Source organism: Thamnophis elegans, chromosome 3 (genome assembly GCF_009769535.1).
Source record: "Thamnophis elegans isolate rThaEle1 chromosome 3, rThaEle1.pri, whole genome shotgun sequence".
Lineage (NCBI taxonomy): Eukaryota > Metazoa > Chordata > Lepidosauria > Squamata > Colubridae > Thamnophis > Thamnophis elegans.
Genome location: NC_045543.1, coordinates 18,718,708 through 18,745,284, shown reverse-complemented (window position 1 = coordinate 18,745,284; position 26,577 = coordinate 18,718,708). Strand labels below are relative to the sequence as shown.

Sequence of the window (26,577 nt, the reverse complement as noted above, 5' to 3'; positions counted from 1 at the left end):
TGGACTGACAATTGCTACAATCAGCACCTTTTGTGATTCATATTCATTATCTTCTCAATGTAACCAAATTGTCTTAATATACATCTTTCGTGGGGGTGAACACTTGTGTTCAATCTGTGTATCGTTCATTGATGACCCTATCTTCAATTTATCATATATGAGTATCCTATCCCCTTTTTATCATACAAAAGTACTCCAATTTAGCCTACTTTTATTACTGACATAATCCAATTCTTTCATATAACAATACAAACAGAATAAAACTAAAACACAGCCATTTTTCTTCTTTTTATTTTTATTTCTTGCAATAGCTCACATACTATATATTATCATTCCATCAGCATTTATATGGCCTAACATTTGTTGATTAGTTTTCCCATCTTTAGTAAATATTTTAACTTGGATATTGTAAGCTACCTTGAGTAGCCCCATGGTGAGATAAGCAGCATATTTAACAAACAAACAAATAAATAACTTGCAGTCACTCCATTTTCCTTGTCATACACAACTACCTTATCTGTGATACATTTATTTTCTGATCCATGTCCTCGTTGTATTACACGGTTTTCACTGCAAATCATTTGGGCTTTACAACATTAAAAATCATAACATAAAAACCCATAACCCTCTCCAACACTACCTCATTCGCCAGCTCCAACACAATCAAATTAACTTGATTGGTTCTATTTCCATTCTGGATCTCCAGGCCTGCTGACAAAACTACATTTTTAGGTTCTTTCAGAAAAGCAACATAGTGGAGGCTAACCATACCTCAGGGGAATGATGTTCCATAGGAAGGCAGCCACCACTGAGAACACCCTTTTTCATGGTTCCACCCTCCCTAATTGATCGGACATACTATATAACGTACCCTCCTTTCCCGTCCTGGTAGGCCTGGTGAATGTAATAAGGGAGAGGCAGTCCTTCAAAGAGCCTGAATAAATACATTATCATTTATTCCTCTTACATCCATGTTACAATCGCTCATGTGTCAGATTATTACCAGATGGATCCATAGCTCTGCCCTGTCATGGCATTGGTCAGTTAAGACTTTCACATAACATAAAGGGAAGATTTAGATCAGGGGTGTCAAACTCGTGTTGTCACAGAGTCATCACGTGACGTATTGTGACTCCCCCCCCTTCGCTAAACTGGGCATGGGTGTGGCCAGTGAATGATGCATCCAACCTGATTTTGACAGCCCTAATTTAGATTATCAACTGTCATTGCATTCATGCTCATACAGCATTCCCTTCTAGAGTAAATATAGTGAACATAGGCTTAGCATAGTATCAAATTAACTTTAGTGTGAAAAATGTTTTAGATTTAAGAGTTTTCCATTTTACAATGACATAAGGGGAAAAGTGGTGAATGACAACAAAAGTGGCATCAACATATAACGGGCAGGCCTGATGATCAGAGACAGCCTTAAACTAACAGAAATGTTACAAGACAAACACCCTTATATTCTTCACGCTACACTGAAAGAAAGGAAGATATATTTTCTCTTAGGTTTTTCTCCCCACTCAGAAATAGTGCTGTTATGTAATCATGCATTAATACCTTTATTAGGGACTCATTTGAAAACTATTGCCTTATCCTACCCACCCCTCCTTGGTGTACATTATGATGGTAATAAAAATAACCTAATTTACAGAGTTGTAAGGAATTTTGAGATAATGCACGCAGAGTGATTTTAACATGCATAAAGCAATATAGAAGGGATTATGATGATAATTAAAATGAAGATACATCTTTCCAGGATGATATTCATTTAGTTCTTTAAATAAATTAAAGATTTTGAATATCTTAAACCCAGAAATTGTGTGGCCAAAGCCTAGCTTTTTCTTTTTTTCCAGAAAAAAGTCAGTTTTTGAATTACTATTAGAAATAATTTTGACATTGGTTTATATTTCTGCTAGTGTTTATGTAATATTCAGTTTCTTTTCTGTGGACTAAACATTTCTGCTAGCCCAGAACAATAAATGTTACCTCCCCTAGTTATGTATACTTTAATTTAGATGTTTAATGGCTTTTAATGTTCCAAAATAAGTTAATATAATATTAAGACCTCATTTTATTATATTGTCTTGCTCTTTGTATCGATTGTGATGCAGTCATGGTTTGCTAAAACAATAATCCCCAAGAAATGGGTCATTAACAGTAGTTAACGATTACTTGTGATCTATGGTAATGACTGATTTCTTTGGGATTATTGCTGTTATAAAACATAATTACAGATTATTACTGCAATAATTATTTTGGTAAAGAAAAAATATTCTCCTTTAGCAGCTGGAAAAGAGCAATACTGAATGTTTTGAGCAAGGAAGTAAGCACAAATGCGAAGGAAAATGAATTTTATTTTGTGTGTACAGGGACCAACTCAAGATTATTAGTGAAATACTCTTTGTGCTGACAGAAGTACTTTTGAATTTAATGTTACATTTTGGAGTGGTTATCAATCCATGTTATGGCTTTCTCAATTTCAGTCTTACAGTATTCATACATTCATATATGGTGAAATTCTGGAATTGTTACTGGTGAAATATAGAGTTTCTAAGCATCTAATATCATTTGACTGTTGTCAATAAAAATGCCAAATTTTATATTATTGTTTGTCATATTAGACACATAGATCTTAAAAATGCTGAATTCTTAATACTTTATTTTGCTTTGTTTAAAATATTTCTAGGCTTTTGTCAGTAGCTCAGTGAGGTTAATAATAAAGCAGCAATAATTGCAGAAAATTTAAAACTAAAACTAGTCAGTTGTTGAAATCATCCAATGCCTTTCAAAACCATTATGGGAATATGGACTTCTTTTACTTAGGCAAGTGATTCAGGAGTTAGTGATTTAGGAGCCAGCAGATTATAACAACCAGTCTTTTAACTCAATGGTGGTGAATCTTTTGTGTTCAGTGTGTCAAAAATTCAGAAAATGCCTATCTTGACTGCTGGCATGACTGTCATACACGGAGACATATTCACACAGAGACGCCAGAAAAAAGAGGCACTCTTTTGTCTTTCTACAGACTCTTTTCCCTCCCCTCTCCTCTGGATTCTCCAGAAGCTTTGCAAGTTGCATAACAGGATTCACACAAGTTTTGGATGTCTCAGAGGCTGCACAAGAGCATTGCCCTCTTGATTCGCAGAAGATCCTGTGGCTTCTACAGACCCTCCAGAAGTTCTCCAAGAGGGCCCTGGTGAGGCCTGTGGAGCCTCAGAAAATTGCACGAGAATGCTTGTGTTATTTTCAGATGCCTTAGAAGCTGCTTAAGAGCAAAGCCCTATTGCGCAACTTCCAAAGGGTCTGGCGGTCTAGCGTGTCACCAAAAATGGTATAGTGTATCACCTGTGATATGTGTACCATAGATTCACCATTACTATCTTAACTGGTATGTTCTGAATCAGGGGTTTCAGGATATTTTAAAAGAAATATCCAGGAACCCCCGTCAAGAGGTAGTACTAAATTCAATATTTCATTCATCACGCATAGTTGTGCCAATTGGATTTGGGAATTCAATTCTCATCGTCCCCACAATATATTAGCAGGAGAATATGGGGGACATAGTCCAAACTATATGGAAGGCCCCCAAATTGTAGTACCAAGAATAAGACTTCTGTTTCCCTCAAAGAATAAATATCTTACTGCAGATAGTAAAGTTGTGCTTTAACCTATTTTTGCCAGGTAACAATAGGCTGAGAAATGGAAAACAGTTATCTCCTCAGTAGTGTTGAACAGTTAGCTGTCACTGATTCTCCTCCACTTTCTATTTTACATCTGTACAAACTATTATAAAGAATTTTGTAATCTTTTCAAATTACCATTTGAAATACCCCATTCTGGTGATGGTGCTCTCAGCTTTTTAATGTGACCTCTTAAAATGTTAAGTGAATTTCTGGGACACTTAAATCAGGGGTTCCCAACCTGAGAGGATTGCAATCAGGCCACGAAACAGCCAGGGCATACACACATCCCCGTTTGCACGAGCATGCTGCATTTGTGTGAGCAGCAGGTGCGATGTATTCCACTCATGCAAATGGAGCTGTGCGTGCTTGCTGGCCACTCGCGCAGAACCCCCCCCCCCCATCGGTCGCAAAACCAGAAATGTTGGGGAACTCTGATTTAAAGTAAAATAAATGATTTCACTACTATTAGGAATGGACAAGGAATAAATACATCCCTTTCTTTTAATAATTAAATTTTAATTTGTAAATCAAATGATATAACCGTGCAAATGTTTTGCATAAGTTGTTTCTAGATGTCAATTTATTTTGCTTGCCTTTATATTCTCAACCGACAGCTGTGTTTTCAGACAATTGAAGCCATTTTTCTTCACTTGAAAAAGTAAAAGATACCTGTAAAACCAATAGATAGAAAAGTTCCATAGTTACAGACACCTAGAGTCGCTTTTGATGAGATGGGTAGCTATATAAATGAGAAAAAGAAAGTGTTTCCTTGTTTTAGACCTTCTTAGCACTATTGGTAGATTAGTCAACTTTAGCTTTTTCCGTATCACTCTGTGAAAGGCTAAAAAATTTAAAATAAATTAATAAAAATACTGAAGTTTTTGGCTTGTATACTTTTAGATACACTACAACATTTACAGATACATTAGACATATGAATATTTCTTGAGGAGCCAAATTCAATTATTAATGGTTGATATAAACAAATTGCCCATATCCAAGAATAATTGTAAAAAGTTACACTTTGCAGAAATGAAAATTGTGGAAATAAGAGTTGTACTCATTTAATTCCATTAAAAACCCAGAATTTTATATCTTAATGCAAATTATAAAATTTTATTCATTTAAAAAATTATGGCTTTAATGAAAAAAATAATAAATTTAAAAATAAATAAATATGATTAAAGGCCACGTCAAAATAATATTCTGGAATATAAGTAATAATTCAAATAATGCAGTATTGTTGGTAGTATATAGAACTCTTGTGCCTTTGATGAGGAAAGAAAGAAAGAAAGCAAAGAACAAATTTGTAAGCTTACTAATGCAGAGCATCATGACTAGGCATTTATTTAAAAACCACAGTTTAAGAAGCCTTCACTTAGGTCAATAAATATAGTTGCTGAACTCATCCTTACACAAGCTTTCAATTGAAGAATGGTCTTTTGTGCAGAGGTGATCTTTTAAATATTAAGTTGCAAACAGAGATGTCCATATGGGGAGAGAGTAAAGGGAGTGAATGATGAAAACTGCAATGCGTGTATGGGTGTGATACCACATAGCAATAGCAATAGCAGTTAGACTTATATACCGCCTCATAGGGCTTTCAGCCCTCTCTAAGCGGTTTACAGAGTCAGCATATTGCCCCCACAGTCTGCGTCCTCATTTTACCCACCTCGGAAGGATGGAAGGCTGAGTCAACCTTGAGCCGGTGAGATTTGAACCGCCGAACTGCAGCTAGTTCGCATGCCTGTAGTTTGTATAACGACTGGGTTGCTACTTTTGTTATTTTAATTGAAGCCTTGGTTCCTGTTGCTGCCTGTGATTGGATGCTTGTAACATGTTAAAGGCTAATGGGTAAATCATTAGAGTAGAATGAATATGAATGCTCTTTCCAGCATTTGTCAAGAGATCTATAATGCAGTAAAAGCAAGTGAATTGCAGTAAGTAAAGCTAGACATATCTATTGGTATTTTGGTCACAAATTAAGTATGAGGAAAATAGAGTCCCGAAAAGAAAAATCCAGTATGCTTTTTATATCCTGTCTAGTAAATGTTCTTTTTGAAGGCTAAATCTGGAAAAGAAATTGCCAGAAACAGCAGCAGTTTTTAAAAATTGTTGAATAAGATCAGTAGTGAAACAAAAGTATGTAATACTTAGCAGCAGTTTTTAACAAATAAAATCACAACCATGGAATTAAAATCTCATCTAAAGAATATGAGAAAGATCAGAAACTTGGTGAATATAAATGGTTAGCAATGTTTGTTTTAAATGTTTTGATCAATAAATGTCAAAACTAGCCCATCCTTGTTTCCCACGAGTATCACTGAATGGCCTCAGAAAATTACCTTATTCTACTTCTTTTCATAATTTCACAGCAAATATTTCATGGAAAATTTATTTTATTTTTCATTTGCCCTGCATTCCAGGACGTTTGGCATGGCTTATCTATCTTGTTGGAACTGTTGTAGGAGGAAGATTAACTTATACCAGTACAGATGAACATGATGCAATGGATGGTGAATTATCCTGTCGGTATGTGTTAACAGAATAGAATTATATGTCACACAAATAAAATATATTTGAATAAAGTCATGTTTTTACAGGATGGCTAAACAGCTTTTAAACATTATTTTTGTGAAATAATAAATTTTGCGAATGAGCCCCAATACAGACTCTGCCGAGAATCGATTTTCAAACATTACATTGCTTAAGAACACCTGGAAGAGAAGCAGAGTTCATTATTGAGCACACTGAATGGTGGTGTTAAGATTCAGTTTCACTTTTAAAAGATTTTCCTTGATGCATCTACAGTTATATTGGTACCAGTGGCTACACTGAGAAACCAGCAGAGCACATGCTATAATATGCTTTGTTTGCTCCCATCATTCAACAATGGAGGTATTGAACATTGTATGTTTTCTTCATGAATTAATTATTTTAAAAACTGTCCATCATTGTATGGTATTGGCGAGGTGATTCAAAGTGGCTTTAAGCAAATGGTTATACGGGTAAGCCTCATTTAGCGAACACAGCAACTTGGTTGCTAAGTGAAACCATGATTTTGCTCATGATCTTTCTTCATCTTTCCTTGTACATGCAAGGATTGGTTATAACATTAATTTCTCATTACCTTCATAAGTACCAACAGTCACTGTAAAAGTAGTTGCTAAAGGAGGATTACCTGTAATCCATAAAGGAATGTTTACAGCTTTCACTTGTTGAAGTGCTGGCATAGATTCATGAGTAGCTACTCCAGTATTTAGCTCTCTACTATTTTTTGTAACCTATAAGTTTCTGGAACTCAATTCAGGATTGTACCTGGAGTTGGCTTTTCTGTGGATCAGGCAAAAGCTAAATAATAATGTATAAATGCTGTGGTAAATTCGGAGAACCTATGCTCCGTGATAATCAGAGTTTAATAGTGCAATCACCAAAACTTTTTCCTTAAGAGGAACTAGGCTATATAAATTGGATGGATGGATGGATGGATGGATTACTTTTGGTAGAGTGCACAAAGATATCATATTTAATATTAAGCGAAATGCCAGCAGTTTTGTTTGGCCTTTTGTTTACATATCAAGGGTAAACATATTTTTCTATTTTTCATTTCAGAGTCTTTCAACTGATTTCCTTGATGGATGGCCAGTTACCACGTTCTAGCAATGAGAAAGTAGAACTTGCAATACTCTGGTTTTTGGATCAGTTCCGTAAAACATATGTAGGAGATCAACTTCAACGCACATCAAAAGTAGGTGCTTTTCCTAGCTACTCTACCCCTTTATTTTAATCAGTCTGTTTAAAAAATATGTGCATTGTAAGGCAGATTAGAAACGTTCATCCTAGCCCAGAGTTGCATGTGCTTTTACACTCATGAAGAGTCCTGTTTACTTTCAGAAGGAGATAATCTGTGCTTACAGAATGAGATCTGTTTAGTTCATTTAAAAGAATGTACAGCCTCTTTGGATGAAGGAGCATTTTGTAAGCACAGAAGCTGCCAATTTGTGGAACAGAATGCTGAGCTATTATGACTAGTCTGCGGATGTTTGAATGATGTTTTTTATCTTTGCAGTCAAGTTCATTTTGCTGTGCCGTATGTAAGGTTTTCATCAGTTGTATTCATTAAACAGTTTGAGATTTCATTACATTTTGTCTTTTATTTCAAGCATTTAAAAGGTTTAGTATATAGTATTATGTGTCACAGTTGGATGTGCAAGATTTATTATTTTAATAGCTCTGTCTGTTTGACAGTTACTCATTTATGTGCTTTTTACTGTATCTCACACATTATTTGGCTTTTTCTGCATTTTAAACAGGAAGGGATAAGCAAGATACATTCTTTAAGAAAAGTGCCATTAATTCACTCTAACTTTAGGGGGGATACATAATATGAAAAAGCTCATCAAATGTTTCTGAGACACGCTGAAAGAATTTTGTTTGTGCTTCAAGCAAGCCTTCTTCAAACAAATCTTTAACAATTTATAAAATGCTTTTTTTTTTACTTCTCTGCTATAGTAATCAGGCTTTCTGGCAGGCAGACCAGTTTGAAGACTTCTCTTCCTCTCTCCCCAGTTGCATGCACAATCATTTTCTTTGTGGGAAGGAAAAATAAATACAAGAGCAGTAGTTAAACTTGAAATGAAGAAAAATGTAGGTTCCTTCAGTCTGATGGATGGTATTTTTGTGTGTGTGTGATGGAATTATTTTCACATTAATGTGTGCTAATGATCCCTTTGTATGCCTGCTATGACTCTTCCGTGTCACTGGTGATAGTGGGATCCATTCTAGATGGGTGGATTTTTTATCATTTGCAGCGCTGTCACTGTCCTGTATGATTGAAAAACTGTACTATATAAGAAAAGATGAATGATTGTTGCAAAGAGCTTCAGGAAAACTTTTCTTTCGTGGCTTCTTAGCATCTTACACCAAGATGTTAGAAGAGCTACGCTGGGTGAGAACAGAAGCTCAGTTCCAGAATCCTGTTCAAAGTAGGCAGCTTACCACAAGACTTAAGGACAGTTTGTACCGAGGTACCTAAAACAGTTGACTTTCAGAAGCTCATCTTGGTATTTTATGCCATAGTGTTCCTTATATGGACTAATATTGGCTCATTATATAAATAGGTTTAATACGAATTTTCAGTGAAACGAACAAAAAGCTCGGTTATTATAAATCTAGCAAAGTGATTTAAATATGGCATTCCAGAAATGGAATGAAATCATTGGGGGTGTGTGTGTGACAATGAACAAACGTAGCACACAGGTTCTCTTCTATCGTTCTAAATATTTTGAGTTCATTTTTAGAATGTACAAATATAATATTTTCGTCCGATAGCTTAGATGTCTGCTTGTCAACCAAGCATTTTTTTTATATAAAAAAAGGAAGTTACATCTCCATTTTTCCTTGTGCTATAGCAGTATTTGTAGCAGCAGAGGGCATTATATCCCTTCAGTAAATCCTCTTGCATAAATCACCTGCATACACTTACTCATATTGATTAGGATTTATCCTTGGAAGTAGAAATTTAAAGTGATGTAGAAATGGATCTAGTAGTTAGGATAGCAATCATTTATATGTCTCTTAGATATTTTAAATTTGTGGAAGGATCCATTTATACCTTTTTTTTGCAGTTGTGTTAATACTGTAGGGTATTAAATGAATCTAGGCATTTACAATACAATTTCTCAGCGTGAGGGGTCCTCAGCTGTTTTATGCTGTTAGGTACATTTGGAATTTTGGGAACATGAATGCTCTTAAAATGGCTACTGTGGGCTTTGTTTATTCAGAAAATAGCAGGAGAATACAGTACATTTAACAAAATTCTAACTCACTAGAGTTCTACCTGATATCCCCCTAGTTTATAACTCACTTAGAATAATATCTCCTACTTAACTTTAACCTGGCAGATGAGCATAGCGCTAAACGATGCAATGGGATCAATTGCCCATCATTCTTATTGGCTAAGAAAGCTGATCGATCCCCTTTGGTCATAGAAGCATTATTGAAGATAAAGATGATGCTGGATGTTGAAACTTTGCTTTGCAGCATGCCAGTTTCCATTTAAACAAAAAAAAAAAAAAATCTAAAAAATGGGATCTGGAACCTGGGAGATACCAAAGCAAGTATCTTGGACTTATTAGTGCCCATCTATGCCATATTAGGGATCCTAAAGCCACCATATATGTTGTGTTACTCCAAATTTCTGTTATTTAATGGCTTTAAGAAATGTTTAAATGCTTAAATTTATTGCTATACCATTCCAATATTCAATTAGTCAACATATTTGGTTTTTCCCCCACTAAATCCCATAAGAGGTTCTGCCCAAATATGTTACGGGTATTGTGATCCTGCAATGCATATGCTTGATTCTCTTTAGTTTGTTAAAGTTCTGCATAAAGTTCTGTCAAAATTATGTATGCTTTTTATATATTTTATTTAATGTAATATGTTCTTTAGAGGAAATAAAAATAACAGGGAACTATTAGAAGCTGTTGTGGGAAATGTCTCCTTCTCTTCTATGTGCTACATATTGTATTGCCATGGTTTTTAATAATGTTTATGGGATTGCATTTCAACATCATTGGCTCCTCAAGTAGTTTTTCCTGAAGAAGAGAAGGCAGGAATCAAATATATCCCATTGAATGGATTTCTGTGTTCAGTTTTTCCTTCCATTTAATTGCCTAATCTTTTATGCAGTGCATAAATGACCTGGGCAAAGTTACTGAAGAAATATTCTAGAATATTAAAACTGGAGAGAAGATATTTACATTTGTCATTTTATAGTTGTCATTTTATAAGATACTAATGATATGCAGTAATGAGCACTTTCAGTGCTTTTCATGTTAGTTTTATCTGTTACATCACTACCATATTGTTGAACTGAATATAAAATGGTTTTTTTGTACTAATGAGAAGTATTATTGTATATGTATATGCTGTAAATCTGGAAAAGGAGGATATGTGGTGGTAGATCACATTTTAATTGAATTCATGAAATAATTTACTATTAGCTAAGACCTGTTACAGTCTTTGGCTGTAACTTCTTCCATCCTTCCCAGTTCGGTAAAATGAGGACCAGTAGTGGGTTTCAAAAATTGTTCGAACCTACTCTGTGGGTGTGGCCTTCTTTGTGGGAGTGGCTTGCTGCCCATGTGACCGGATATGAAAATGCCGACGACACTTGTCAGAACCACTTTAAATTACCTCACACACAGCACTGGCATGCATAAGAATAGGATGTAAACTTGTTTTTTTAAAGGCATCTTTGGTTTGTGTTAAAACAACTTCAACACACGCAATGTTCTGATTGCACCACAAACACAGTAGTCATCCTTACCTTTCACAGAGGCACTGAGTTTTATAAATATGAGCATGATAGTGTAGAATAATCATATCCCAGGACCAGTGGTGGGTTTCAAAAAAAATTGGAACCTCTTCTGTAGGTGTGGCCTGCTTTCTGGGTCCACTGGTGGAACCTCTTCTAACCGGTTCAGTAGATTTGATGAACCGGTTCTACCAAATAGGTACGAACTGGTAGGAACCCACCTCTGATGACGCAGATTGTTGGGGAGCAATATGCTCTGTAAATACTATAACTTTGAGAGGGTTGCAAGGCACTATGAAGCAGTATATAAGTCTTAAGTGCTATTGCTATTCTTGTATGGTATGTGGGAATAACCTTGGGAGAAGGGGTAAAGAGATGCCTTTATGAATAAGAGAGGGTATAGCCTGCAGCTGCATAATGGATGGAGCAAGACATTCAGAAGGAATCCACCTTAATTTTTGAAGTTGTGAAGGTGATGGCAGGGGAATCGTACTTTCAGACTTGCAAGATTTTGTTAATATAGTTGTACAATAAACTAGATTTGGCTTATTACATTGATTTTCCTGTCTGGTCTACCTAGTAACACTGACACGTCTGCACTAGGCAAGTGTTGTGATCCAGCCATTTTTCTAAAATTGTCAGGCTTCACAACAGGATTCAACAGTAAATCACAGTTTTCCAGTCACTTAATCTCTTTATGAAAACATATGGCTTGACTTGGCAGAAGACTTTCAAACATAACTAGATTAGGATCTTTGTTACAGATAAAATTTAACTAGATGAGGCAGTCATGCAGTTTAGGTCAGCAGTTTAAAAGTTATTATATTATACCCTCTCTTCATTTAGTGACTGTATCCTGATCCAGCAATTTTGTCATTAAGTGAAATGGTTGCTAAGTGAACACATGCATAAGAATCACTGTAAGATTATTGGTTGCTACTCATCCTTTTTAACAACACTTTTTTTGCCCCCTCAGTTATCTCTTCCTGAGCTAGTTTTCTCAGCAGCACAAAGCTTCTATAAAAGGTGTTAATTACAGGTTAATAAGCTTAGCTCTGTGATCTTAATTAGTTGATTAGAATTCTTCTTTTACTGCCTGAAACTGACCAGACCTTAATCTGTTTCATGCAAAAGCTTTTGTTGTCAGGTGCACAAAATTAGATTGTAAGTGGAAGGAAGGAAGGAAGGAAGGAAGGAAGGAAGGAAGGAAGGAAGGAAGGAAGGAAGGAAGGAAGGAAGGAAGGCCAGTTTCCTCCAAGTAAATTTAATGGAGAATCCTGCAGGAAATCAGAAGTAGCTCTGCTCCTATTCCTTCCTTCCTCTGTCCGTCCGTCTGTCCATCCATCCATTTGTCATCCTGTTCTTCTTTTTACATAAGGAACATCGAAAACAACTCACTAGGGCACAGGTTGTCTAGTACTAAATTAAAAAGTATTTGGTGACTTGTGATCAGTATGTTACATTAAGACGATCTCAACAAACTGATTAATTCATACCCCTCTCCTGCATTCAATGACTGAACGTTGTAGTAAAAGGCTATTAAAATAAATGCCTAAAGTAAACAACTTTAAAAACTCTTTAAAAATTGTGAAGAGCAGCAAGCATTCATAGGAAACCTCATCTAATTACAGAATATCCATTGCTATCTTCTGTTCTTTTTCTACTACCACCACAACGTCTGGTTGATTGGCTAGTCCATCTGGATCTGGAAATCCTACAGGATATTAGCTGCATTATTCTCCACAACATCCTGTGGGATCTTCTATATGGACTGGGAGTGAATGAGTTCTAGCTCACCAGACCTTGTCCTCTTTCTGGATGGTACACAGTCTCTGGGTATTGGACATGAGGTAAAAACCTCCATACATTGTGATGGTCTTCCAGATGTTCTAATCAGCAGCCTCCATGTCCTTCTTTGGCCACTCACTACATTAGCAGGGTATCTGATGGCTGGCAAGATGTACGTGTTGATAGCATGAGTCTTGTTCTTCCCATTGAGCTATCTCAAGAACTGTCTTATCCTTTGGTAGTACTTGGACATTGCTTTCTTCCTTGCCTCTTTCTAATACTCTCATGTGACTGTGTTACCAAGGTACTTGTAGTTGGTCTGTATGTCTGTCATCAATCTTAACTACCTTTTCTGTCTTGATTACTATATATGTCCATACTTCTCCAATCCAAATAGCATCACTGTATAGATGTATGTCAGGTGGATCCGTGAGTCGATGTCTCGTTCACTCATAGCACACAATTTGGTGTCATCCATTTAGAGGAGATAGCTGATGATAGTTCCACTCCTGAACTTGTATTCATATCCATACCTATATTTTTATAGTATACTGTATATTGTGTATATAGCATTCCATAGAACAGGTCTGCAGTGTGGAAGTAATCTTGGACTCACCATACTTGTAAAACAGGTGGCAGCTGCGCCAAGAAAGGCCTTAATACTTCTGCTACTGTTGCTGATAACTTGTATGCTGCCCAATTATCAACATCTTTGGGTAGCTCTGTGTTGTGCACTGAAGCTGCCTTTTCCTGGAGTAAGAGGCCCTACAGACAGTCACGTGAAGCCTTGGTTACCTTGGAATGCACTATGTATGGGTCTGACATTGAGACCATTTGTAAGCTGCAGTTGGTCCAGAATGCAGCAGTGTGGGTACTTATGGTTGCATCACAGTATACCCATGTAACTCCACTACTTCTTGAGCTGCATTCACACAAACACAGACACACACGCACACACACCGGTAGACTTACAAGCCCAGTTCAAGATGCTGGTTGACACCTTAAAGCTCTTCATAGCATAGAATTGGGTTACTTGCAAGACTGCATATCTCCAATTGAATCTATCTGTTCATGAGATCTGACTGGTGGGCACATTCCAGGTTTCTTCTGTTAATGATGCAACTCAGAAAGTATGCCTTTTCTGTTGTAGTGCCTGCCTTCTGGAACAATCCCCCCCCCCCCAAGATTTAGATGTCCCCAATCTGTTGGCATTCTATTTATCTAAATCAGTGATGGCGAACCTATGACACGCGTGTCAGTGCTGACACGCATAGCCATTTGGGGTGACACGCACAGGATTTCATGCGATTCATCCTCGGCTCCTGCACGGCCGCCAAGGATGAAAGAATCTGTGCTGGAGGAACGGGAGGGGGGAGGGACGTGTGATCTCCCCCGCCCACACTCACTTACTGTATCACCGCCGCCCCTTTCTGAGCGCAGGGGCTGCTGGTAAGGCGTGCATGCCGTGCGCACACACGTCATCAGCGCGGCGAGGGAGGACCCGCAGGAGAGGAGCGCGGGAACAGTGCGCGCCTCTCTCCAATCAGGCCGGCACAGAGAGTCTACTCCTGGGACTGTCGGTTACAACCGCACCACAGCAGTTGCCAACGGGAACTGTGAGCGCCATTAGCAGCAACTATAAATTGCGCAAAATTATGTTTTTGTCGAAGTGACACACAACGCGAGTTATGCTCGATTTTTTGCCAATTTTTGACACACCACGCCAAAAAGGTTGCCCATCACTGATCTAAATAAATAGAATGTCCTCTGGGAAACAATATATCCTGCCAATTCACTTTATTTTAAATGGGAATTAACAGGGGTGCAATTTTGTCCATTCCTTATAGCATCTCTGATTTAAATTAACCTGTTTGTTTACTGGATAATCCATATGTAAAATAACAACCCTCCCTAATTGCAAACCTTGTACACTTTTGCAGTGCATTTGAAGCATCTGAATGTAGTTCAAACATTTCAAAGATATAGGAAACCGACTGCATTCATTCCCCTCCAGGATTAAAGCTTCGTAGCTTTAATAGTTAATTATGGAATATATGAAACATGGAGGGTTTTCTTCTTCTTCTGGGTTTCAGGTGAACTATGCATCATTTTTATTACCAGAAAGTAAAGGATTATTCTGACAGGTGGTGGAAATTAGCAGACAGTTTTGAAATTGCATTGTGTGACCAGGAATTGGATCTTATTTTAATTCATCTTTTCTCAACTAGTAAATGAGGTTAATGCCATACATATTCAACTGATATGGGTGAAGAAATTGATCAACATAGCTGGAGGGGAGCTTTAATTTATAGGTAAAGAGGCAGTGATAAATGGAAGCAATGTAGTGATGGTCACTAAATTCCTCAGCCATCAGGGCTTAAATAGTGTTAGTTGCTCATTAAAGGTATTGTCAGGATATAAAAATGGAATTGTGAAAGGAAATAGTCAACCAACCCCTTAATTATCAAAATACAGAAAATACTAATTATATGTTAATTAGTTTTTCTCTTAATGTACTGAAATTGTTGCTTTTTGTACAGCACAAATGGATAGTTATATCAACAATAAATAGGTTGTTTTAATAACTTTCTTGTACCTCCTGGGAAAACTGAATTCCAATTTTTAATATGCAATAATGTTTCTCTAGCCTTTAGGAGATGAAAATTATTAAGTAGCTTTATTTTTTTTTAAAAAAGATTTTATAGCAGCTTTGGGAAGAATTATTTCATCGTGCATCAATTATTTTTAATTGAACTGAATATTTTTCAGATTGCATTAAATGCCTCTCATTTAACTTTAACATTTAGAGTTTAAAGAAGAATTTTATCAAAACAATGGTGTAATTGCATCCCAGAATAGTTAAGAATGCTTTAAAGATGGTTGAACTTTTCTATTTCTTTCTTAATTTACATAAACAATTAAACTATGACATAATAAAAGAGTGATACATTGTAGATCAAAATGCATGTATGGTCATTCCTGGACAAGGAATGAAAGGAATGAATACAATGAAAAGATATACATTGTGCATATAGCTTCATTCTCATACATATTTTTATAGAGTTTATTTATGTAAGTTTCTGTGTGCTTAAGTGAACCTTCTGTGCTGTGATAATCCACTATTTGCTATGAAATCAGAAATTATATTTTGCAATTAAAATCATTATTTAAAGTTCCATTCACCAATGGTTTACATAGACATGTGTGTTAGCAAATATAACTTATGTATGTAGATAAATTTCTGACTGGCATAGATACATCTCATTTCTTAAGTGAAATACTGGTTTAAGGATGTGAAGAGATAATGTATTTAGCCTTTCTGTTGGAATGATTTGATGTGTAGAATTCTGGCTGTTAAATGAAAAAGGTGTCCTGTTCCAAATTTTGGTGCTTTATAAAATCCAGTCAGATTGTATACTTTCATATGATTCAGGCATAATAATAAGTCAGCGCAATGGGAAATTTCCTTTAATAGTAGTAGTCAGAAAATGTATATTAATGAGTGTTCAGAAATAAAAGGAATTACAGGTTCTAAGGTTAATATTTCCTTGATGTACATTTATTACTTGACTCTAATGAAAGCTGTATGATAGCTTCAAAGAGGATTAAATATATAAAAGATATATTAATTCCAGAAATTGAGAAGTATTTTGTAGAAAGTAGCTATTGGGCATATTCAGTAAAAAGCAGTCCTAAAAGATGATATGATTCAATTGTGCTTCACAGAATTGAAATGAATGTACTATATAAGAATCAGAATAAAATACCTAAGACAATTCTGTTTCTCTTTAATTGTTGAGGGATTGGATAGTGTAAAATAATGAAAATCAAGAAATATTTGCAAACATTGTGCCATCAATTTTCAAGATACTGAGAATCTTGACCCATGAGCAACTTTAGCTGAGTTATACAGTATATGATGTTCGATAATTAATCTATATCTTCTTCACTAGAAGGCAATGGAAAATTGTACAAGATATGACCCATTTGGGTAATGTATTAATAATTTATTCACTATCTTTAATATCTATCTGTTAATGGCTATATTAAACACTCAATGGTCATACCTTCTGTAGATAGATATTAATATGTTTTTAACTTTACTTTCAGGAGAATGTGCATAGCTGCTGACATTTACTGTATGTTTTCAGCAAGTAACCGAAACTTTTTTAGATTCAAAGGGATTATACCTTAAAATGTATAATCAATGAATTGTATGTTTGTTAAATAAGAATAAAAAACTATACAAAAATTCTAACAGTGCTATTAGCAAAATATTTTCAGTTTATCAAGAAACATTAACAAAGGGAACTCCAAAAAGCAATTAAGTAGGGACTGCACCTAAGAAATGAGTTTGCTGCAGTGCCATCCTGTTATACCTGAAGAATCAGGCCACCATGTTAGTCTACCTGGAAGCAGCTAGGAAAGTGGTGATATAGTTAATTGTCAATTTAACAACTGTCATTGTCCCGGGGATTACTATTATAAGTTGTTGTGGTTGTTTAAGTGGGTCACCATGTGACTGGACCAGATTTTATGACAATCTTTGCAGTAGTGATGGTTAAGTGAACACCACAGTTGTTAAGGGGATCCATTTTACCAAATGGTAACATCCCCCCTCCCCCAAGCCAGAAGTAAATGCACAAGCTGATAAAAGTGTTGAAAATTGCTAACATATGACCATAGGATGCTGCAAACGCTATTTGACAAGCACTCAAAATGGGATCAGATGACTGCAGGGGGTACAACTGTTGTAACTTAGAAATCCAGTCATAAGTAGCTTTTGGGAGGGCCCTTGTAACTTCTAACGGTCGCTCATAAGTTGACGACTACCTGTAGCTCTATTTCTTAAAAACTATCCCCCCCCCTCCAATTTTGATGTATGTATTGCCTGAATAGCATTTTTAAAAGTGCATTCTACATCTAGTTTAATTGAAATAAATTATTTAAATGCTTGAACGTGTGAATTACTTAGTTGATGCATGGATGAAAGTACAAAGCATATATTATTAAATCTGTAATTTGAGCATGCTACGAAACATTTGTGGACCAGGATCTTACTGTTGAAATATGGGTGCATTTGGCATTTATGGCTTGAATCGGCTGAAAGTGTCTGTGTGTAAAATGCTTATATAAGTGAACCTTGGCTTATTTTTTTTCAAGATATGCTGTAGATCTCATAAAGGAACTAGAAATAAGTCAAGATTCTGAACCGTATGCACAAGCTAAAACATGTAAACCACCAATGTACCTCTGTTGAAATAGTGGTCTCTTGCTTATACATGAATTATTCCTTTCTTAAAACAAATGAATAAATCACAGTAGGCCAAACACAAATCAGATATCTTTAGTTTTTGTGCAGACAAGGCCTAGGGATGTGAAAATAATCAACAGGGATCATTTGTTTGACCTGTAGTAATTGGGTTATAATAACTTTTTATGCACTTTATATGAAAACTTCAATCCCATACTAATTGAAAACAATATTAGATGCTACCCACATGAACACTTAATTTTGTTTATTATACAATTGTAAGGAAAATCCTGATTTTACTGTCTTCTTTTGGCTAGACTTTTTAATAAAATGTACTATATCTATCTTTAAAATGCTTAGCTAAGTTCACTACTAGCTCAGCTTTATTTTGTAGCAGCTAATGAAGCCATATTATGTTGTTCAGGCATTGTAATTATTGAAATGTGTGTGTCCATTAACTGCAACGTTAGGCTGTGGGTGTAATTACTGTCTAGAGCCAATTTCTTTGCAAAGCTGCATCTTCAGTGCTACAAAGCCATAAGCAACATTTGTAAAATAATATTGAAATACATCTAACAGATTGAAATGTTGCACTGTTTATATTTAGAAGATTGCCTTTAACTTGGTCCTGAGCAACAATGTTATGTTTTTGTTTATTTGTGTATTTATTTGAGAGAGTTAGTAATTGCCCAGATAAAATAATCACATGGATAGGTGGAGTTATTTCATGTGTGATAGTGTTAATAAATCCTGATAACTTTAAAGGTGATAAGATGATAGATAGATAGATAGATAGATAGATAGATAGATAGATAGATAGATAGATAGATAGATAGATAGATAGATAGATAGATGGTGGGAGGAGGAAGGACCACTATCAGTAGTAGATGTTTTATTTTAGTGGACTGAGATTTTCCTTTGCTTTTATAGATACAATCAGTTGGAAGCTATTTTGTATGAAACAGAGTTCTTGGTGTAGTAGAGTAGATAGAGTATAGAACAAGGAGATCAAGATTCAGTTCCTCAGTTGAATATGAATCTTCTTAGGTGATTTGGACCAGGTGCACACCATCAAGCTAAACTGCCCCATAAAATTGTTACAGTAATAAAAAAAGTGTGCTTGGAGCGAAGGACTATGCTATTACCCTTCAGTTCCTGGAGCAAAAGTAGGATTTACTTTTCTTTCCCTCCCCTCAACCTTTTTTGTAATTGTAGATAGCCTAGTAGAGATTCCTTTAAGGCACAAGTGTCAAACTTGCGTTGTCATGTGACATTTTACCATTGCGGAGCTGGGGTGGGCGTGGCCTGCTGTGGCACGACAAAACCGCGCTCGTCAAAATAGCAGTGATAAAACCGCGTCGCTAAAGCCGCAACGTCATCACCGCCGCGACAACAGCGTGGTGACGGAAGGGCGCTTTAAAACAGCGCGGCGGCAGAAAGCCGATTTAAATTAAGGTAAGGGTTAGGATTAGGTTTAGGGGTTTGCTTTAGGGTTAGGGTTAGGGTTAGGGTGCTGAGTGCTTCGGAAGGCGCGGATTTGCCCTCCGCGATTATGTCATCGCGGTAGGGTCGCGTTTTTCCTTAGCACTTCGAATGGCGTGGATTTGCCCTCCGCACTTATGTCGGCACGGATAAGGGCTTCGCGGTTTTGTGGTGGAACCGTGGCCTGCGCATGATGCATCCAGCCTGTAGGCCGCTAGTTTGACACCCCTGCTTTAAGATGTCTTAGCTTGCTATTTCCTCAGGTTCTAGATTCATTTTTCAGAACAGTGTAAAGTATCTAGGATTTTACCACTCACTTGTGTTGGTTGTAGGGTGGGATATTTTGGGGGATGTCTGGTGCCTCTGTTAGTATAGAGTCCCAATTGCAAGATGTTTTCCCCTCTCTAATAAATACATTAAAGTGTTTTGAAAATTGCTGTTGGAAATTCATTGATGAAATAGTATTACAAATTATAATCATAGCAGCAATAACAACTATTCAGTTGGCATGGAAACACCTTGCAGTAATATTTGACTAATTTTTATGGCCGTTTTATTGCCTTTTTTAATAACAGGGAAATTTTAAGAAAATAGTATTCTTCCTCCTTGCCTAGAATGACAAACCATTCTCTTACCCAGAATATATAGAATTAACAAATCTGCTATAATTCTTAATATACTATTATTTCAGGTAATTGATATTCCTTATCCTGAGTATTTATTAGTATGCCTTGACTTATGACCAGTGTACGGTGACTATTTGAAGTTATGACAACAAATGACTTACAACTAGTTCCTGAAGCTATGACCGTTGTAGTCTGTGGTCACATAGTTAAAATTTAGGCTTGGCAGCCAGCCTGCACTTACAACCACAGATGTTTCAACTCTCCAGACCTACTTATCTCTCCCCTCATATATGCCCTTTTTACCGCCCTGCACAGTGACATTATTTGGTGGCAGTGGCAGGGCTAGGGATGGAGTAAAGCCCTGGGGTCTTTAGCAGTCTCAGCCAGCTGTCACTCAGGCCTCTACTTCAACTGCAACATTGAGAAATGCCACCTCAAGTTCCACATGTTTAGGATAACCCGCTCCCTACTGAACAAAAGGGAAGCGGGGGAACCCTTGCAGGGCAGAGCCGAAGAGTATGCCCAATTCTTAGCGGACAAAATTGCTCGGTTTCGGTCGGACTTGGACTCCACCCCTGCAGCTCCAGCCGAGGCACAGGAGGATCAATTTGAACAACTCTGGGTTGAGTTTCAAGACGTTACCCCCGGGGATGTGGACAAGGCCATGAGGGCTGTAAGTACCTCCACCTGTGTACTGGATCCGTGTCCCTCATGGTTAGTTACTAACTGCAGTGAGGTGACACGAGGCTGGATCCAGGCGGTTGTCACCGCCTCACTTCGGGAGGGGAACTTCCCCGCCGCACTGAAAGCGGCGGTGGTGAGACCCCTCCTGAAGAAGCCATCTTTGGATCCAGCTATCCTTAATAATTATCGTCCAGTCTCCAACCTCCCCTTTCTGGGGAAGGTTGTTGAGAAGGTGGTGGCCTTCCAGCTCCAGCGGTCCTTGGAGGAAGCAAACTATCTAGACCCCTTCCAGTCAGGCTTCAGACCCGGTTACAGCACAGAAACCGCTTTGGTCGCATTGATCGATGATCTCTGGAGGGCCAGAGATGGAGGACATTCCTCCATCCTGGTTCTCCTCGACCTCTCAGCGGCTTTCGATACCATCGACCATGGTATCCTTCTGCGACGACTGCGGGAGGTGGGAGTGGGAGGCGCCGTGTTGCGGTGGTTCTCCTCCTACCTCTCGGACAGGTCGCAGTCGGTGTTAGTGGGGGGGCAGAGATCGTCCCCTAGGCCCCTAACTTATGGGGTGCCTCAGGGCTCGGTCTTATCCCCCCTACTATTCAACATCTACATGAAACCGCTGGGTGAGATCATTCGCAGGCACGGGATTAGATACCATCAATATGCGGACGATACTCAACTGTATCTGTCCGCCCCGTGCCAACTCAATGAAGCGGCAGACGTGATGAACCGCGGCCTCGAAGCTGTTATGGACTGGATGAGGGTTAACAAGCTCGTGCTCAACCCAGAAAAGACCGAGTGGCTGTTGTGTTTCCCTCCCAGAGATTCGACCAATATTCCATCACTCAGGCTGGGGGGTCAAATTCTACACCCCTCAGAGAGGGTTCGCAACTTGGGAGTCCTCCTGGACTCACAGCTATCGTTTGACCACCATTTAATGGCTGTGACCAGGGGGGCATTCGCCCAGGTTCGCCTGGTGCGCCAGTTGCGACCCTACCTGAATCGGGAGGCTCTCACAACAGTCACCCGGGCCCTTGTGACCTCTAGGCTGGAATACTGCAACGTGCTCTACATGGGGCTGCCCTTGAAGAGCATCCGGCGACTTCAGCTAGTACAGAATGCGGCCGCGCGAGTGATTGTGGGTGCACCTCGGTTCACCCGCATAACACCTATCCTCCGCGAGCTGCGCTGGCTACCTGTCGATCTCCGGATGCGCTTCAAGGTGCTATTAGTCACCCATAAAGCCCTACATGGCAGTGGATCTGGATACTTGAGAGACCGCCTTCTGCCAATTACATCCCTGCGACCAATAAGATCACATAGATTAGGCCTCCTCCGTATCCCATCGGCCAGCCAGTGTCGGCTGGCAACTACAAGGAGGAGGGCCTTCTCAGTAGTAGCCCCGACCCTTTGGAACGAGCTCCCCGTGGAGATTCGTACCCTCTCCACCGTCCAGGCCTTCCGCACAGCCTTGAAGAACTGGCTCGCCCGTCAGGCCTGGGGACAAGGATAGTTCCCCTCCCGAATGATGAATGTATGTTGTTTATTATTTTATTATATGTCTTATCTTAATGTCTGTATCTCCCCTTCCCCGATTTTATGTGAGCCACCCTGAGTCCCCTCAGGGAAAAGGGCGGCCTACAAATATTAATAAAATCTCTAAAAAAAAAAAAAAAAAAAATCTCACATTACAGACAGCCACCTTCGTACAAAGTCCCAGTTGTTCCCACTTTTCTGCAGGCCCTGCCATGTCCAACTGACCTTCACCATTGTCTCCCTGGTGCTGATGAAGTGCCCCTGGCCTACTCCTATGCAAGTTAGCCACTGGCTGTATCAGGCCTTCTTGAGGCTGGTTGTGCCGTTCTCTCAGTAGTGGACCACATCTTTCAAAGAACCATGGGAACAGAACGCACTATTTGGAGAGCTGCAGGTATGAGGCTTTCTCCCTAAGTCTTACGTGGAAGTTTTCTCACTAGATCTGGGGAAGATGCCCTCATGTGCATGGGCACACCAAGTCAGCAGTGCGGGCAAGAAGATGGTGAAGGTCAACTAGGATGGCAGAGCATAGGAGGCAGGGGACTTGGATTGTAGGGTGGCGAGGGCGACTACTGCTGGGGCATTTTCTGGGATGCTGCAGCTTTACAACACTCTGTTAGTGCTTCCTAGTCCATGGCGGCTTTGCCAGGCTTGGCTGTCTGAGGCTTCCAGAGCTGACTGTGGCTTCATGCTACACTATTGATGTTTTCTGGGCAAGGTAGCTTTGGGAGCTCCCTGGATAAATAGTTCTGAGCTGATTGCTGCCCCATAAGGTAGGCTGCTGGATATCTAAAAGTCCAGATACGGGAGAATAGGCAGCTGTGAGGAATTGAAAGGGAGGCAGTCTTTTATCTTGGAAAAACTGAGGCTCAAGGTTGGGAAGGATCAAGATCAGAATGGTTTGGATTAGGTGGATCCTTACCTAATTTTCATTGCTGGTGAAATTTGCTTTATAATGGCAACAGGGAGTACTGGGGCTGCTATTGGTAAGGAATGTAGTCATGTTCTCTCTCTCTCTCTCTCTCTCTCTCTCTCACACACACACACACACACACACACACACACACTCACTCACTCACTCACACACACAAACACACACACGATTTAGCAATGAGAATCTGAGTCCCAGTTGTGGTGGCAAGTCAAGGACTGTATTTGTATTCAATGCATTATTTCTACTTGGGATTTTAGCCTCCAGCTAAAGTGCCAGGGAGGGAGCTGCTCGGTTAAAGTGAGGGCATATCGAGGTTTTAGAACCAGCTGCCTTCTCTGAAACAGCACCTGCCTTATGGAACAGCTCTTGACTGATTTTAATGTATCTTTATCACTTGTTAGCTGCCCAGAATTATTTGACTAATTTGGTTACGGTAGCTGTATAAATGTAGGAGAAGGAATGGCAGAACTTGGGAGCAGAGCGAAAAGGGGTATCAGCCTGGAATCATTATATAGCCATATTAACTATATCCAACCTTTCTTGAATGCTGTTGGCCTTTATCTGTTAGTTGAGAAGACTCCTGTGCATAGGCATTAGCAATAGATCCATTTAGTTAAATCTTCACAAGTGGACCTAGTCTTTAACATCTGACCATAAATTTGCTAACAATCAAATAAATAAATAATAAAAGTCTCCAAGCCTGTTGTCTGCAACCTATGCAATCTTTTCTGATCATAACTGTTGAAAACTGATGACAAGAATTCCATTGTTGAGAGATGATAAATAGATGAAAATTACTGAAGAAAGTTATTTTTGATGGGATTTTGAACTTTAACAGGGATGTAAAACTTTCATCCGTAATCCAAGGAAAAATACAGAAAAATTCAGGATCCATTAATTGGTATGCCATAAACCCACACCATTTTTCCTCATCATTGTGCCCACTACAATTTTTGGCCAATTAAGTGAAGGCATCAGCAATTCATGGCTGAAAGGATTGTGTTTTAGTCTAAACACATGGCTTTAATTTGTGAAATAATTATATATAACATGGGTTTGCTCACCATAAGCTGTGAAGAAAGCTGTATGTTTGCTTTACAAACATGTATTTAATGTTCAGGTGTACTAAATGGAACAGAGTAGAATCTAATAAACTGCTCATTTCAATGTAAATGTAAAAAGGTTATGGTATCAAGTTGTATTCTGCTCAAATTACAGAACATTACTTTCAATCATCAAAGGCATCTATTAAACATTCATGAACAATAACTACAGATTTTAGCAAAATCATATTTTCAGCAAAAATTTCTTATTGCTTTATTACTTGGTAAATTGCTCCACTGATGGCATGTATAGATGAGTAAAATGAATAATTTCTTACTTATGGAAAATCAACTAATAAAACTCATAATGGGTAATGGTGATCAATATAGGTTGGCCCATCAGGTATTGACCATGGTGTATAGAAGATTGTAACTTGGAACATAGGAGAAGCAAATGATATTAATTAATAGTGAAGAGAAAAGAATCATGAATTAATTAATAAAGTGAGAGAAAAAAGTATATTTAGACTTTCATCAGATATATGACAAACTAAAGATGTCTCTGGGAAAGTGGAACTGATGATCATGGCAAAAAGAAAAAAAAGTTTGAATAGATCAGATTCTTGGAAGCTCTTTGGATAAGGATGGGACAGGTGATTGCCCACATGTCCTCCGGAAACTTCATTGTGTGTCCAATCACACTTGGCCAATAAACCTGTTCTGTTCCATCCCATTCTCTTATCTTCTATTCTCTTCTACTCTACCCTACCCTACCCTACCCTACCCACCCATTCCCATACTTCCAGGTATCCTAATACAGAATACAAGAAAAGCTTCCTACTTTTCATCACAACTCATAATTTGGCGGGGGGGGGGCTTAATTGATTCAATGACAAGGTGATTATAACAATACCATCTGCTGTATGACTGTCAGTGCTTAAAAGCTCACAAAAATTTGCATTAATTATACATCTCAGTTAACAATGATCTCAGTAATATTGTAATTCATAAGGAAAAATGCCTTTCATTCAACAATCTTGAATTCTAAATGTGATTAAATTGTATTGCTAAACATCTTCAGTATTTGTAAATGAAGTGTCTTATATTATGCCATTTTTTATTGGACTAGAAATAAGATTAGCATTTATGAACTATCATCAAAGAAGATGATACTTAAATCAATTGTTGCTTTTTTATTATTTCTGTGGCCTAGAATTATTAATGAAATACTATCTATTGATTTTCATTCAATGGATGGATTGCATACATTTTTCTGTATTGATATGTGTGAGAATAGCATTTTGAAGCTACTTTTGCTGTGATACTTTTGAACAAAGCGAGCGAGCCAAGATAATTTTAGAAAGTAGACCTTGATATATGAATTCAAATGTTGAACACTTATTTATGAATTTGTAGCTTTAACATAAACTATTGAAGACTCAGTGCAACATTAATGCATGTTTTTAATGCTTGATATAGAGCTGCTGTTTTCTTTAAAGGATGAATGGTTATACACTGTAATTTGCATGAATTCTTTGGACATACTGATGTGATAAATCTTAATGGAATTGATGCTGGTGCCCTTCAGAAGCATGCCCAAGGAAGCACACTCAGTTCGTCATTCTTAGGTGGCATTAATAACCAAGAATTTTGATTATACTGTAGCACAAACTGAGTCTGTGGAAAAAATAAGCAGTATCATTAACTTGCTTCCTAAGATTATATTTAGAAATGCTTTTGACAGAAGAAACATTTGTTATTTGCATAGAAATATCATTATAAAGCTGTTTTATATCCAGTCAAAGCACTGAGCCATCTGATTGGCAGTGGCTCCCCAACACCTGAAGCATAGGACTTGTCTTTCTTATGCATTGCAGCAACAGATTGATGGAAGGATATTAAAGGTAAAGGTTTCACTGTCAGTTGGGTTCGACTCTAGGGTGCGGTGTTCATCTCCATTTCTTGGCCGAGGGAGCCAATGTTATCTGAAAACAATTTTGTGGTCAATTGGCCAGCATGGCTAAATGCCAAAGGTGCACAGAACGCTTTTACCTTTCCACTGAAGTGGTACCTATTAATCTACTTGCATTTGCATGCTTCCCAACTGCTAGGTGGGCAGGAGCTGGAGCAAGTAATGGGAGCTCACCCCATTGAGCAGAGCTTGGGCCTCGAACCTGTACAGCTCTGTCAGCTCTCCAGCTGGCAAACTCAGCATATT

The 26,577-nt window shown here is 38.1% G+C and overlaps 1 protein-coding gene across 1 annotated transcript in view; it reads left to right on the top strand.

Annotated features, from left to right (window-relative positions):
• Positions 1-26,577, top strand: part of RANBP17 (RAN binding protein 17) — a 186,489-nt gene that overhangs the window by 23,469 nt on the left and 136,443 nt on the right. Inside the window, exons 13-14 of the mRNA XM_032214676.1 lie at positions 6,115-6,220; positions 7,301-7,436. Of these exons, the coding sequence (XP_032070567.1) occupies positions 6,115-6,220; positions 7,301-7,436 (242 nt within the window). The remainder of the gene's footprint in view (positions 1-6,114; positions 6,221-7,300; positions 7,437-26,577) is intronic.